General features: G+C 34.0%; 1 protein-coding gene across 1 annotated transcript; it reads left to right on the top strand.

The window, feature by feature from the left end:
- Positions 1-1349: 1349 nt before the first annotated feature.
- LOC135698710 (transmembrane channel-like protein) lies at positions 1350-16951 on the top strand. The gene is made up of 12 exons (XM_065218791.1): positions 1350-1454; positions 7781-7950; positions 8007-8198; positions 10128-10269; positions 10326-10427; positions 10491-10816; positions 10881-10991; positions 11554-11745; positions 11808-13137; positions 15608-15712; positions 15766-15947; positions 16007-16951. The coding sequence occupies exons 1-12, from the start codon at positions 1350-1352 to the stop codon at positions 16857-16859; spliced, it is 3810 nt and encodes a 1269-aa protein (XP_065074863.1). The 3' UTR covers positions 16860-16951.
- Positions 16952-17395: the final 444 nt, after the last annotated feature.

Here is a 17395-nt window from a genome sequence, read left to right as displayed (position 1 = left end):
CATTGTCATTCAACTTGGCGAAAATTTCCAACGACAATACAGTACAGTGTGGGGCAACACGTTTCCGATGTCTTTAATTAGCATATTCTCTGCACTTTAAAAAAAACCAATTTAATATTTTTCTTATACTTTCTAGATGAAGCATTGGGCGAGATCAAATAATCTGGTTTTTAATTAATTTAATTTGTGAATAACAAAGAAGGCAAACATTGTGTGTTGCCAAAATCGCACCCTTATTGTATTATGTTCCTCACATGTATTAAATACGAGAAAGAGGTAACTTACTTTAATATAGCTTACAAAAGCTGAAGCTTTCGACTTCAACTTTAACACCTTTGCGTGTGTCTTTATTACAAAGGTAGGTGAAAAAATATGCAATCGCTCCCACCTTAATTTCTAGTTTATGTTTTTTTCTTTCAGGCATTCCAGAAAGTCTAGTGCTCAACAAGTTGGTGTTGTGGTTATGTTCACAAGAAATACCTATTGATAATTTAAAATCACAATTTAACACGCTGTTTTACATGCGTTAAAGTTAATATTGCAGCTAGACACATGTTTTATCATTTTGATTATCTAGGTCATTGTGAGATTGAAATGAAGAAAAAATATACTTTGATGTAGCATGGTGTAGCACTACTTCATGATGTGCAATACGCGTCCAACAAATTAATTTTTATTTTTTAAATGTTTATCAACGCCAATCTTTATTATTAGCCATAGTTTAGTTTATCTCAGTAATCCAACACATTTAATACAAACAGCAACATCTATAATTTATGCGAGACTAGTTAAATTACGAAAAATAAATAAGAGTTATGTTGAAGCGAATTGAAGAATTGGGAATTAGTACTGCATCCTATTCAGAATTGTACGATTCTTCACTATTAAAACAATGCATATCAAAAAAATATTACAAATGTGCCCACATAGTATTTTTTTTAATAATCTTCTTGTCATGCCATTTCCATTTTTTGTGTTATTTTGCATAAACCCACGACACTTTTCCCATTCCAATAAAAGTACTTAAATATGGAAAATTTATAAATTTTAATATTTATCCCTAAAAAAAAGTATTATTATTCTCAACGGCTACCTTATCCTCCACAGTGTGTCTATTGTATGGGTTGAATCGCACTTTTGGGAGATTAGCCTGGGTGGCGTATAAAAAAAATCAAACATGAAATGTAAATGTTTACATGTTGTGTGAAAGAAATTCACAGTTAGTAGAGGGTGTTCCTTCATTGCTACTATCATTATTCATTTTTCATTGGTGGAGTGAAGTTACGCCTCTGATATTTGCAAGCATCAGATATAAGTGTAGAATGGATGATATCGATCGAAAATCTCCAATGAAACGGAAGCCTTCCGGAATTTTAAAATCGGACCCAATAAAAAATCGTAAACCTTCGGGACTATCAATAGATCTTAAATCGTCAAAAACATTAGACGACGAGGTAAGTATTATGATAAGCAAGATAATACTCGGTGAATCCTCCTATATTCACCATAAACCATATTCATTAATATGAATCTGCGGCAGTCATAGACAAAGATAGTTCGCGTGACTCTTTATTATAAATATAAATGATAGAACATTAGGAAAACGCCTATCACTTAAATGTTATCATCAACGCAAATCTATTCACGAGGAATCCTCGACTGGAAGAATGAAAAGTGAAAAAGAAATATATGCACATAAACATTTCTTCGTGGCGAATGGGTAGGACCATTCTTTTTGACTTATGGTAAGCTCCAGCTTCGAAAACGAATGTAAGTGTGAACTGGAGTTTATTAATTGTGTTTTCTTTCGCTATCGTGCCACCACCATCCGGGCTCCCACGAAGAAAGTATAAAAATTAATTTTTCGCTCGGACCGTAAAATGCTTTCGCACGTTGGGAGGCCCTCCTACGTTAGCAATAATCATGAGCCAGATATCTTTTAGTTTTAGATTGCCATTCAAGGAATACAAGCGTATGGACTAGTGTTATCTCTGAATATTACAGTTTTTGTTTTTGTTGTTGAGAAATATTAATATGTTGGTGTTCAAAAATCGTCCTTTATTATGTGGATAGCTCACAGGATTTTTGTTTGATTAAGTGGAATTAAGTGCTTTGCTGGACGAGGAATACAGAGTTTAATAAATGTATGCGTGTTAATGGGTCACGGCCCTGAAGTTATAATTAACTTTTAAGCAATCAGTCATATAATACAACCGTCACAAAAGCTTACCGTATGGAAATGTTTATGAATCAAAATAGTAAACTTAAAAATATTTTTTTAGATTCATATTGCTACAAAAAAGGTCGAGAAATAATTGTAGATCAGAAAAAAATACTTTAATATTTTTATAGCACATATTTTACTCTTTAGAACAGGGTTTCTTCCACTCACTTGCTATAAAAAATGATATTCTGAATTTTGAAATCATTAGAAGTTATAATGCTATTTTCTACTTGTTAGAAACAAAAAGAGGTTGAAAGGCAAGTGTTTGACACATAAAACCTGTCAATTTCGCTTCCAGAGTGTTACAATGAGTAATTTTATGATTCGTGAGCGTTCACTCAGAGTGAGTCGTAAGATCGCTTTTTGTGACAATCTGAAAGCCAATTTGACAGGTTTTATGTATCAAGTAAGTGGAAGCAAGTCTGTCTTAATGGATTACATAAGGAATCAAACGGAAGTCATTTATTTAGTATATGCTTAACAGATCTCATTATGTTGGTATATGAAAGTGTTACCCATGTAAAACGGGTTAATATAAATCTGAAGACAAATTAAAATAATACAAAGTTCAGAGCAGGCATAAACTTCAGTTTGAACGTCATAAGCCATAAATAAGATAAAGATCCAACCCAAACAAATATTGTAAACGTAAGTATGTATTTCTTACACAATCTCTAAGTTCTTTAAGTCAAATTTATTGAAAATTACTAAAAATGATCTGTTCTGCCGCTCATGGTTTAGTGTGATTCGAATTTAGCAACACATAGATAAGTTGAAACCATACCACAATCGAAATCTTGTTCGAGCTGTCCCAATTGAGTTTTCAAATTACGTCACATTATGAATAAATACACCCAAGTGTGTTATTTCATTCTATGTGGCCGGTGGAAACTAACGATATTTAATTGGCTCACTACTTGACTAGCCTATTGATCCCAAGCATTAACGTACCAATTTCTAGTTGAAATTCTAGTACTACACTATGTTTGTTTTGATTCGCTATGAAAGTTTGACAAATGTAGCATGACTATTTCTAAAATTTTGTCAAAATCAATATTGTACTGTCATTCATCTTATAGTGATAATACAGCCATGGATCCAGGGTATCCAAAAGGGGGCTCCTCCATGGATCCCTGAATACTGCGATATTCATGGTAACAACAAAATCGACGACCTAGCAGCTACAAGCTGCTATAACCAGATGGCCACAGTGGGACCGGATGTTAAAAAGTTTGTTAAATCTATCATTCATGGACCATGTAGCCCCAGAAATGTGCCACCAGAATGGCGCCGTTGAAGGGTGAAAGAAACAGCTGAGTGGATGTTGAAAACTGGTGACACGCAACTCACAATATGGGTAGAGCATCCTCCTTTAGCAAAAGATGCGACTACTGTCTTACGAGATGATCTAGCCAACGAGCTACAAATCTCGCTAATAAAGATTTAACAAAATGCGACAACTGTAAAACGACTATGACGGTCGAACATCTCCCTATGACGGTCGGAAAGGCGCAGCTACAAAGCAGAAGCTATTCAGAAAAAAATCTTTATCTGAAATATGTTTTGAACAATTGGTTTCACTGATTGATGTAGTTTGATGTAGTAGATGAATTCGTATCATATATTTGTGAAAAATTGGAAAATTGGTATCCCATGATTATATTAAAACTCAGTAGATTAGTTTCTAAAGAGTTGCAAAAAATACTCTAAAAAATGGCAATGTTGTAATAGTTAGCTATTTTTCATCCGTTTTGCATTTATTTTTCACCTGATACACTTAAAAATTTAAGTTTTATCGTAACTTCAAAAACGATACAATTGCGGTACAAGTATTTATTTCAAAATGACTGAACTTTTTGCAAAAAAAAATATAAGTAAAAAAGCAACGTTTATGTCTGATGAAGCTGCATCCCAATATAAAAATTGTAATTTTTTTGCAAGGCTTTTGTAAATTTTAAACGAAGAACAATATTGATGCTGAATGGCATTTTTTTTAGCAACTTCGCATGACAAGGGACCATGTGACGTAATTCGTGGCACATTGAAATGAATGGCAAGAAATGCAAGTGTAGCTGTAGAACATGAACATCCAACTACAAATGCAGTAGAGTTATAAGAATGGGCTAGCCAGAAAACTAATGATTATTTAACAAAAATGCAAATCAGGAATACGAACAGGGAGCTGCAGAATTGAGAAGCATTTTTGAACAGGCCAAAATATAAAAGGCTTATAGATTTTTTTACATACGCTATTATTAAAAAAAATTCAAAAAAATCACATTTTTTTAATATAAAATGCCAATTAAATGCACATAATATACCGTGCGGGACCGAAATCCGTACACCTAAGCACGAGAGAATCATTAACGGTCAATACTAAATAATGCTATCACATTATGCTCTGTATCACATCTTTTTCCTTTACATTTATCTTTATTTTTCCAATATTTGCAAACACCAGGTCTTAAAATTACCTTCAATTATTAGAAAAAAGGATTTAGATTGCACATATCTTGAATCAAAATCCGTACAGCGTTTTACGATTGAATCAAAATCCGTACAGTTTTGAATCGAAATCCGTACACTGTGTTGAGGATGAATCAAAATCCGTACAGTCATGAATCAAAATCCGTACATGAATGTAAATCGATCCAAATCAATGAAAAAAAAAAACGTGTTGAATAAAGTTTTTTTTTGTAGTTGCTTGGCTAAGAGTCCAAAACAGCTATATTCGTTTAAATACACTAGCATATTTGAACTTAGTACGCTGATGGTCATTTCCCATGTAAAATCGTGCGCTGAAGCCAAAAATATAGTAAAAAAAAAATCTCGGTAGGATAGTTTTGGAGATATAGGGGTAAGAGAGGCATAGTGAACAGGTGGGGCATAGTGAGCATCACGCGTGCTCCAGCTTGGACTTCCGGCCGTTCAGAACAAATTTGTTGGCTGTAGGATCAATATCTTAATGATATTGATCCTACTACCAGTTGATTTGTTTCATGCAGTTGGAGATCCAGAGCCAAAGTACGGGATGCTCACTATGCCCCGCCTGTTCACTATGCCCCTCCTTCCCCTAGCTAAAAAATGAAATCTCACGTTAAAAAAAACTAAAACACAAATATCTCTGGCTGCAATGAAGTGATATTAATTATTTTACCGCCAAATTAAACGTGATAAAATTTTATTTCGATCGTTATAACACTATTTTTCCGTGAGAGTAATGGTAGAACCACCATAAACATTTTAATTAAAATTGCTTAAAAACTTAGCAGAAATTCAATTTTTCTTAGGAAAACTTAAAAAACAAACTATTAACTAACAACAATACCATCAATCTCACTGACAATTGATGTTCAATTGATCGAACGAAAAAATTTCTTACCTCTAATTTAGCGTTAAAATAATTGATATAATCTCATTACAACCGGAGATATTTTTATTATAGTAATCAAACTTGTTTAAAGTGAATTTTAATTTTTAGCTGTATCTCAAATACTATCCTACTGACATTTTTTTCGACTACATTGTTGAATTCAGTGTACGATTTTACATAAGAATCATTCTTCAAAGGTTCATTTTTTTACTTTTACTTTTTTAACTAATGATATCAGCGTTACATTAATTGATGCTCCAATCGATTCAAAGGAGAGGTAACTGAATTCTTTTTATTTAAGAAGGTAACTGTTCTGGATTATGGTGGTGAATTGAACGGCAAAATCCCTGGATGCTTCTCGGTAAGATTTCTCCGCACGCATCATTGCCACAGTCTTCTCCAAATCCTCCTGCGTGTATTTAGTTTCCATGATCTGCTGAAAAGCATTGGATAAAGTAGAATCGTCATTAGTGATGCACAAGTGTACGGATTTAGAATCAGCTGTTATATATGGATCGAAATCCGTACAGTACTAATTTTGATAAATAAATACCATATGAACGATCCATTGCTTAGAATTGAGATATAAAACGATAAACACTTACCTTTCCGATCGACCTTCAGGAAACTACTTGCAAAAATCACTTAAATACGCTTAACAACTGGAAGTAAATCCGAGACATTTTCTTAGAAAATCGTTAAGAACACAACCGATTGACAGAAATGCCCGACACGTGATAAGGTTTTTATTTTTCTTATTTTAATTGCATGTTATACTACTTAATTGTTGAAGTAAACATCAAGCTGATGCATGAATGAACATGAATATGTATTCATGTATAATATTTACATTGTTATGATGCATATAAATAAACAAATTCAACAGGGTGTACGGATTTCGGTGCTGTACGGATTTCGGTCCCGCACGGTACCTCTTTATACATTGGGTGACATAGAAAGCTATTAATTAATAATTGTTGAAGGGCTCTAAGAACACATGAATATGTATATTGTGTGGCAAGTTTAACGATACTTTATTCAGTAGTCAAGAAAATTTACAGCCCGAAAGGCTTTCAAGAGCGGGACCGAGAATCGACCACAGTAATACCGTGAGTTATCACTATCTGAAGCACAATATATTTATGTATAAATTCTCTGTCGAATGTCTCCAGGTACATAACAAATATTGTATCGTTGATGATGATGATGATGATGATGATGATGATGATGGTGGTGGGTGTTTCAACACTCCGAAGGGTATAAATAGCGGGACCTTTCAATTAGAGTCCGATCCTTGCGATAAATGCAAGAAAGACAACTGTAAAAAAATCTAATACTTAATCATTTCTCAATAGTGATGAATTAATAAGACATGCACTAAACTAAGGACACGGGATATACTACAATATATCAAATTACTGGTCGCAGTGATGTTAGGTTCCGAACCGAGGAAAAAAAAGCTACGTATGCTGAAATTCTGAGCTTAATCGAGTTTTCTAAACCAGTTCTATGCACGAAAGAGTGAACCAATATTATTTCTCCATATATTTCACCAATATCCACAAATAAATTTAAAATCAAAAGCACCAGCTCATGTTACATCCAGGGGCGACCCCGGCGTAGGGGTTTGCATCCATACCTCTCACGCCAAAGTCACGAGTTCAAATCTCATTCCCGGATAAGTCAACAATTACCTAATAGCGTTAAAGTAACTAAAAAAAATTACATCCGAATAAGCTGAAATTTTCAAAGAGTGGTTTTCTCATCTAATGGCACAAGTGAAGTGTAGGGGTTGGCCCGTTGGAAAAAAAAAATTAAAAAATAAATTCCCCCGATAAATGTGGGCCAGTCTAATGATAAATGTTGATAGCGTTACGTAATTTGTCAAGCGTTACTTTTTGTGACTTAGGGAGGGGGAGCCTTGTCAAGCGTTACTTATTGTGACACAGGGGGGAGGGGATCCAAAATCCGGAGATTTTTTCGTTACGTTTTTGTCCGCCTAAAATATTCATAAGTATTACAAGCGGTCAAGAGTTAATGAACAATCAACCCGCAATCTGATGCTATCATCAATTTCAACAATGTAATTTCATTTATTTCATAGTAATTATATGAGCGTGATGTAATCTAAAGACTAAATAGTACATGTCACGATAAAAACAATAATTCTATTTTCCCAACAGTATTCACCCCCATCATCTGTTTCTCCACAACTGTCAGTAACATGGGCATCTCAAGTGCATGCAAGCAGCAGTGATAATGAAAAGGCAGATCGAGTCAATCTAATTAATGACGCATTTTTCGGCGAGGACAAACTGATAGAGATGAAAACTCCTGAATGCCATTCATCAAGGTAATGCACACAACATTAAAAATAAATAAATCAAAAACACATGTTCACACTACCAGCAGGAGTCAAGAGTCGGTAGACGAGGATTATTCAGCAAGCTTAAATGCAATTATCAAAAGAAAAGCAAGTATCAAAAAGAAACGAGGATCGAAACGAAATCGTAGAGCTTCAAGTCCAGTAAGCCAAATTAATATGGGATCAAGCAGTGGTGACAGAAGGCGTTCAAGCGTATACACAACTAGTTCAGGAGAGTAAGTTGCTCCTTGTTATTTCGTAATAGAGTAGCTCGAAAGTAGCTTTCATGGAAACCGCGTTGTGGGAACAAACTATGTTCCTAGCCAAATGATTAAGCTACACTGGAGGAAGTGAGACCTAAAAAATCAACACTTATCAACAGGAGAAGTTTACCGCACCAAAAATTAAAAAAAAAATCGGTGCGTTTCCATTTTTAAATATTGAAAAGCATTATCAAAAAAAAAAACAGGTTCCTGAGAAAATTAACACGTAAAAATATTTTTTTATCACATCATGAAAAAAAATTAAACCTCAGCAAAACCGAAAGGTCAATGTTTTGTGGTTTATTGAGTCCATCTTTATGCTATGGTGACTTACAAAAAATGTTTTTGCACGTGAATTTTCTTCAGAAAATTATAAAAAAATGTGATTTGCCTAGATTTTTTAATTTTTTTCCAATATTTTTAGAAAAATCATTGAATTGGAGCGGTGAACTTCCCCTTAAATCTCGCTAAAACAAAAATGTGTTTATCAGATTTAAATGTTGTGATATGATTAAAATGGTTTGTTTAGTGATTAGTGAGTTGAAAAAAACAAGAAAATTTTGAAATATTTTACATTGATTTGCAATGTGAAAAGTGGCCAATTTTTCAACTTTCTTCTGAATATGGAGTAAGTGGGAACACATGTTTTGATGATCACATGTCATGGGATCCTTCTATGATCGATGTTCCATGAATTGTCCACCCATACAATATAATAATGTGTAGTTTACGCCATAATGTTCCTCATGTTGTTCTAGAAATTTCATTCAAACATAGTTTTCGTGTATATTTCATAGATTGAGAGATAAAAATCAGAAAAGAGGCCGTTATAGTTAAAATTCACAAGACAACAGAGCCAATAAAAGTTCAATTAGATTGACAGAACATAGTTGCATTGCTTTTCAATGACGACCGATGACTGTTTCATTGATATATGATTTTTTCATGAATCCTCAGTAGACGTGTTTTTTTTATCAAAGGCAAGTGTCACTCGATCCATTCTAAATGTTCGTTATTTTATAAATTGCTGTTATGGCTCGGGTGACTGCTACACCAAACGTGACAGAGCTACTTGTAAAGGATTCACATGGACTAATTTGGTAAGATTGTTCCTTTTTTCTACTTTTATCTACTTAAACTTAATTTCTATGCATCCGTAGCATTTGGAATCATTTGATTCGTATGAGACTCTTAACTTTTATTTGTAACATTTAAATTTACCGTTAAAAGCGATTTCGATGAAGATTTTTAGAGTGTAATGACTGCTTGTCTGTGATCATATCTTCACTATCTCAACTTCGGGTAATATAAATATCTTATGCACTTTTGATCTAACTGTAATCACTCTCTCAAACAAATGTGCCAGGACCAAATTGGCACAACGACGCCCTCCCTATACGCTCTCTGACCAAAGCGCAGGGCTATCCGGGACTTCTTGTGGTAGGTTGTAAACTCTCACGTACGGTGCCCCCCGGAGGCGACATGCGTACCTCGCAATTTCATACACCGGCGGTTTTTTACATCTAGCTGTGAAGCTGTATCTAACAGTCAGTTTTATTTCCAACGAGATTTCTATTTGTTTGCTTCCAACAAAAGCGAACAACAACAACGCACAATTACTTCACTCAATGAGCAAGCACCACAATAATAATTGCTATCGAATAACATGCAATGCGTGACCCAGATCGAAAAAACACACAGCTGCCTGTGTCGACAGCGAGGACAGCACTGGGATAAATAGCAACACAAACATTCACATTCTAGTGGAAATCAGATAAAATTCATAAAATTTTAGCCACTCAAGCCAATGATCTAACTTACACCCAAGTCTCACTTTCTCTAGTATACCTTATAGATTTACGAATAAGAAGTAATGTTTTTCCATGTTTTGTTGTTTTGAAGAACTGCAGTAACATTGGATGATGGAAAGGATGATTCAACTCAGGATAGAATATTTGAAAATATCCGTCTACATAAAGAAGTCTTGCAATCAGTCAAAATGGAACCATGGAGTATGAAACGGAAACTTAAACTCGTCAAACAAGTATGTACGTTATATAAAAAAAAAATATTTCTATATGTTTTCAAACATGAATTTAGGCTAAAAGCTACGTTGTACAGCATGAAGGTGTATTGCAAGAACACTTTACATCACGAACGGCCAAAAGTTTGTTAACTCAATTCAACATATTTCTTGCCACGGTAAATTAGATTGATATTTTTTATGGTATGATTTCTAAGTATAACTGACATAATAATTTACAGAAATGGAGACAAATACTGCGCGAAGTTACAAACCTTTCAACTTATTTGATTCCATGGGAATCCAGGATAAAGGAAATAGAATCACATTTTGGTTCTGTGGTGGCATCTTATTTTACGTTTCTTAGATGGCTGTTCTGGGTAAACATAGTCATATCGTTTTTACTAGTTCTCTTCGTAATGATGCCAGAAGAAATCTATGTCAACCCAGATCGCGTTAAGTGTGATATTAGAAAAACCATGTCCCATCAGGAGCTAGCAATATCGTCAAACTTTAGTACTATTTGGGAGTTTGAAGGAAGGTTGAAATACTCAGCATTATTCTACGGGTAATAAAATTCACCAGAACTGTATGCAAGTATTGTACTAATAACAAATGTGTATATCTTACAGCTATTATTCAACATTTTCTGGTGCAATCACATGGGGATACAACTTACCACTTGCATATTTCCTAACTGGCTTAGTAGTATACATCTACAGTTTCGTGGCAACTTTGAAAAAGTAAATTCCTATAATTAATTCAATCCTCTTTATGGAATCCCCCTACGAAAAGCATTTGAAGTGGGTTGAGTAATTTACTTTCAACTTCATTATAATAGTTTATTATCAATCTTTTAAGTTCGTCGAACCTCTTAACGGAATCCCTTTATGAATAGCTTTGAGTGTGTTGGTTTAATTCCTTTTAATTCCGTTATAATTGATTATCTTTTGAAAGATACGCGTATTTCGTCTACTACTTGCAGACAAGTACTCAACACCACTTGGCACTGATGAAGTCTGCAAATAGTAGAAGAAAAACGCGTATCTGTCAAAAGATAATCAATTATAACGGAATTAAAAGGAAATAAACCAACACACTCAAAGCTCGTTTATTATGTTTAGACTTCGTCAAATTCAAGTACTCAAAACAAAACACCTTCAGTTGTGTTTAACTTCATGGCACTGTGGAAGTTTGAGGAACTACGCATATCTGTGAAATGATGAACAATTACAACGAGTTCGAAAGATTCAACCACCTCCAAAAGTTTGTTTTTAACGTATTATAAAATCATTATTTTTATAGAATGGCGAAAAATTCTCGAATGTCTAAGCTTTCGTCAAAAGACGATGAATATGTGTTTGCTTGGAAATTATTCACTGGCTGGGATTATATGATTGGTCACACTGAAACGTCACAAAACAGAATGGCTTCTATAATTCTAGGCTTTAAAGAGGCGCTGCTTGAGGAAGCTGAGAAGAAAAAAGACACAAGAAAGTAAGTAACAAATTATACAATAAATTCGACATGATGACCAATGATATTATTTTATGTTGTAGCTGGCGAATAATATTGCTGAGAATAACCGTTAATTTCATAATACTTGGATTACTAGCAGTATCTGCGTTTGCTGTTGTACACGTTGTAAAACGATCGATGGACATAAAGGAGACCGACTCGTGGTGGACTCGAAATGAAATAACTATAGCAATGTCATTGATAACTTTCTTTTTTCCCATGATTTTTGAAGCACTGGGATTACTGGAATACTATCACCCACGAAAACAGCTAAGGATACAACTGGCACGGATTATGGTTTTAAACCTGCTTAATTTGTATTCGCTCATTTTTGCTTTATTCGACAAGATTAGTCATATGACCGAAGAATTGCGAAGAATGAAGCCATCGGATATTACAAGCGATGGCCAATGCTTGAATTTGGATAAAAACCAAACATATAACAATTATAGCATATTGGCAATGGCTTTTTATACAGATCATATTTTGAAACCGATGTCACTTTCCTTGTCACAAGATTCTTCAGATACGTCGAACAATTGTTATAAATTTTTTATTAAATGTCCTACACAGACCACCATCAACGCAGCTATTTTTACAATGTTATTTGCAAATATATCGAGTTTAATGCATCCATCATCCGATGCTCCCAACATTGATCTATTGGATTCGAACTTTATAACGCCCCCGTATGTTACGAGCGATGACATCAACTCTAGTGTAATTACTGAGAGTAGTACATCGACATACAGTTATGACGAGTACAGCCATAATATAGCTGATGAGGAATTTGATTATGAAGATTATTTAGCACAAAGAATGAGAAATTTACCAAATGACCAATTCGAAGATATTCCAATCAATAAGCGAGACATTAACATAAGTTCATTATATGATCAATTTAATCTATCTATCCAATCTACAGCTCAATCAATGACTACGAATGAGTTTGTCGAGTTGGTAACACAAGTAATTCACAACGACCTAGAAACAACTGACAGTAGTGATTTTCTAACTATGACCTATACTGAACTTTACACGTATGTTACCGAAAAATACGATGAATTTCTGGAATCATACTATTACTCAGATGAAGATGACAATAAAGAAGAAAATATGTGTTATCAATGGGTTTGCAAAAATACTACCGAACCAACAAGCGAATTTCCCCCAAGCAGTGTACTGCTCGAAGATGCCAACACGCATGATTATTCAACCGAAGACGTAACGCAAGCCACACAGACCACCGTAACAGCGGATAAGGAACTTAAGAGTCCTAGAGAAACCAAATTCAAAAATGCAGATATACGGACTTTATGCTGGGAAACTATGTTCGGCCAAGAACTAGCCAAGCTAACAATCATGGATTTGGTGAGTATGTATTCCGCGAATTAGAAGTACTAAACGATCTTCAACCTGGTCTTATCGTTTGTTAAACTATGTGGCTTTGATGACGTTAAGGGACCAATTCTATAACCAATTTTAAAAAGCCAATATTTGCCATCAATATAATGCTGTTATTAACTCTTCAAGCACCACACTAAAAATAAGTTGCCGCTTTTCCCAAACTGATGTATCTCGGATTCTACTTATGCGTTTCCTAATGTTTTTATACCATTGCTCAACTTTTTTTTCAATATATTGATAAAACTACCATCATATTCGATATTTTTTATCATTCAGGGAAAACTTTGAAAGCAGAAATCAATCAGTCAGACTTGTCAGAACGGCATGTCTACCGATTCCGCATAAATTGAATTTAAAAAAGAAAATGGATTACGATCGTACCCACCACCATGTGATATAACCTTAAAAAGTAGACTTAAAAAATAGTGAAAAATATGATGTAGGATTTGTGCTCGAAGAGGTAACCCGAATTAAAAATATTGTTAAATACTATAAAGCTTACTATTGCAATTATACAGATAATAATGGAACAAGAGATGAACTTCGGCTAAAAATCTCTAAAATAAAGATTTAAAAAAAGATAACAATGAAATGCTCATACATTTTACTGTTTAACTGTCTAACTCAAATAAAATAAAACATATGGTTATCGACCATAAAATTTATGGTAAAGTGGATTTTTACAATAAATTCAATGGATTGTTAGGAATCTTCACTATACAAAAACAATATTCGTTCTATTGTACATTTTTTGTACTGGAGAAATATTTCAGCGATTTATTCCAAACCTAAAAATAATCAGAGCTGGGAGAAAATACTATACTAATATCAATAGGAAGCTTTAGTGCAATAATTTATTAGCTAGAGAGAGTTCGAAGAGGACCCTCTTTATTGAGGAGTTTTATTGTATTGAAACATAGCCATTAATCTTATTGTTTATTTATTTTATAAGTTAAGTTTCTTATTCGCTTCAACAAATTATTTGTATAGGTGTAGAGTGTGGTGGGAATTCCATAAGTCATAATTGGAACACACTATAATATGAATTTATATAACTGGTACTCTAAAACAGGGTTACTTCCACTCACTTGATGTTTTTCGAAATTATGAAATCATGAAATAGTATATTGCTAATTAGTACTTGTAAGTTACAAGAAGAGGTCATGAAGCTTATGTTTGACACATAAAATCTACTAATATTGCTTTCAGTGCGTCACAATCAGCGATTTTACGACTCGTGAGCGCTCACTCAGAGTGAACGCTCACGAATCATAAGATCGCTGATTGTGACGCTCTGAAAGCGAAATTGACACATACTTTACACCCTCTTCCTGTTACTTAAAAGTACAACATACCATTAAAACATCTAATGATTGCATAATTCCGAAAAATATTTTTTTTATAGCAAGTGAGTGGAAGCAACCCTGCTCTAAAATGAATCGACGTTACACCGTTTTCAAAAGTTTCACAGTATTATAAATGTCAATTAAATTGATTGTTAACCATAGGGTTTATACTACGCTTACAATTTAACAATGCATTTTGATATAGCCGGTAACTAAATGACTAAATAAACAATTTTCTGGTTTTCTGCATAAAAAATAAAACGCCCTAACTTTTTTTTTTTACTATCGACACCTGTTGCGAAAATCAATGCGTTGAATTCCGGGCACAAATTTCATCAAAGAGAAAGAAAGTTCTACACGGTAAGAAAAAAGTACCCAAGTTCACTTTTACCTACTTTTGACTAGTTTGTTTCCTTTTTTTCTTCTAATGTTGTCAAAAACCGAGGAGCAAAACCACCCAACAGTATAATCATATTTACCTACGTTAAGTATAATCATATTTACCTACTTTCGGGTACTACTAACTTGGCACTTGGCACTGATGAAGACTGCAAGTAGTAGACGAAATATGCGTTATAAGCAATTATAACGGAATTTAAAGGAAATAAACCAGCACACTCAAAGCTCTTCATACTTTGATCCACTTTACCTTCTTTTGGGTAGATGAGTGAAAAGAACTTACTTTTGGGTACTTTTTTCTTACCGTGTACATATTGGGTATGTATGCCTGGATTCAGCTGCTGGTCATTCTACGTTCAACGAAGAAAATCGAAGCAAAGTGAAAACGAACGAAATCAGTGTGGCTCGTACAAGCCGCTGCTCGTTTCTGATATTGTATGCGTGTGAGCGAGTAGTAAAAGAAAAATGAAACGATTTTTCCCATGCTTGGTCCTATCTAGAAGAAAACATCAAACGTATCAATGAATTCACCGTGAACAAATCAAATCGATAAATAAATAAATCATAGGCGGGCATAGGATCTACTCCTAGCTAGATTTTCCAGTAAATCTTTAGATCTTCCAGTAAATCTTTAGATTTTGTTGTGAGAAGAGCTCGGTTAATTCTATTGTTTTGTTTTTCAATTTCAGCTAGTGACTATTTTTTCTACGATGACGCTTGATTTCATAAGGGCGTTATTCGTTCGGTATATGAATAATATTTGGTGTTGGGATCTGGAAAAAGTGTTTCCAAAGGTACCGTACCATTTCTATCATAACGACTCATATTTTAAAATTGTACATTTCAGTATGGAGATTTCAAGATAGCAGAAAACATACTACATCTAGTCAACAACCAAGGAATGGTATGGATGGGCATGTTCTTTTCTCCAGGCCTTGCGGTGATCAATATTTTCAAGCTTATCATCATTATGTATCTCCGATCATGGACAGTTCTTACTTGCAATGTGCCACATGAAGTAGTATTTCGGTAACAAATTCTAACTCAATGATGATCTACAATATGCTTCTAATTTGTTTTATTTACAGAGCATCGCGATCGAACAATTTTTATTTTGCACTGCTGTTGACTATGTTGTTTCTTTGTGTGCTTCCTGTAAGTTACGCGATAGTTTTCTTAGAGCCATCCTGGCATTGTGGGCCATTCTCACAATCCAACCGAATTTATCATCTTCTCACAAATGCCACAGAAAATATTATTCCTGATGCTATTACTAAATACATTGTATCCCCGGCAGCAATCATACCATTGTTGTTACTGTTAATTCTAATTATTTACTATCTCATATCGTTAACTGGATCACTGAGAGAAGCAAATCAAGACTTGAAGATACAGTTACGGAAAGAGAGAACCGAAGAAAGACGAAAAATGTTCAAAATGGCAACGAATCAACATTGTCAGCAAAATGAAGGCATAAATGGACTGTCAGATTCATGGCATAAAGTGTTGGACTCTACACAACAAAGAATCCATTCAATTTCTGGTGATGATAATTATAGTGACACTGCCGGAAGCAAAAATCGCCAACTGCTGCAGAGAATGATGAAAAAAGCTCTAGTTAAACAACAAACAGTAACAGAACCCTGTAAAGCCAACAAGGATTCATCTAATCTTAATGATAGGCTCATTTCAGAAGATACAATCATTGTACCATTTGCTACCGAGTGTGCACAGGATAACAGAAGAACAAATAAGAACAAGCCTAATCAAAATGATAATGCACCTTTACCTCGTATATCATTTAAAACAATTAGCGAACAGAAGACCTCAAAATGGGTAGAAAAAATTCCTGTCATCACAATTAGCAAAACTTCTAGCGATGAATGTGTTATTGATTCAGATGTAGAAGATTGTGATGAAATAGGAACAGCCTTACAGTGAACACCAAAAATTGTTCTACAGTGAAGTGTAAAAAAAAACTTCAACGTTTTTTCAGACAATTTTTAAAAATCAGAGCATTAATCTGTCAGTCGAAATAAAATTGGTCACACGAACAACTTCAAACACAACCACACAAGTTTTATGCAAAACAATTTTGCAGTGAAATATATATCATCTGAAAATAAATAGTATCATTTTTAATGACAATGTTTCTGAGTCATTCACCGATGGATCAAGCGTAATGGATGGATGGTTAAATTGAATGCAACGCACCTAGTTTTTGATTTCATTGCAAATTATAAAGTGTATTTTAAACTAACACATATATTGATGTTTCAACTATGCGTAGCATATTATTTTTATCTGATGATGTTGTAATTTTTACCATGTTCTTAAAATTATTATTTCAACCTCTATTATTATATGCAATTTATTGGACCTCCATGTGATGTACTATGTTTATTCTAGTTTCAATTTATTCTAATAGAAAACAAGAAACATACCACTTAATTTTAATAAGTTTTACAGAATAAGCA

This window comes from Ochlerotatus camptorhynchus, unplaced genomic scaffold, assembly GCF_037179485.1.
Source record: "Ochlerotatus camptorhynchus isolate MF236.1 unplaced genomic scaffold, CSIRO-AGI_Acam_v1.1 ptg000094l, whole genome shotgun sequence".
In the NCBI taxonomy this organism is placed as follows: domain Eukaryota; kingdom Metazoa; phylum Arthropoda; class Insecta; order Diptera; family Culicidae; genus Ochlerotatus; species Ochlerotatus camptorhynchus.
The sequence above is the reverse complement of the archived record's forward strand: the minus strand, read 5'-3'. Positions and strand labels throughout refer to the sequence as shown.

Coding starts and splice junctions, on each gene's coding strand:
- LOC135698710 (XM_065218791.1), top strand. CDS start 1,350: ATGAAACGGAAGCCTTCCGGAATTTTAAAATCGGACCCAATAAAAAAT. Junction 10,992..11,553: donor TTCGTGGCAACTTTGAAAAA/GTAAATTCCTAT, acceptor TTATTTTTATAG/AATGGCGAAAAATTCTCGAA. Junction 15,948..16,006: donor CCACATGAAGTAGTATTTCG/GTAACAAATTCT, acceptor TTTTATTTACAG/AGCATCGCGATCGAACAATT.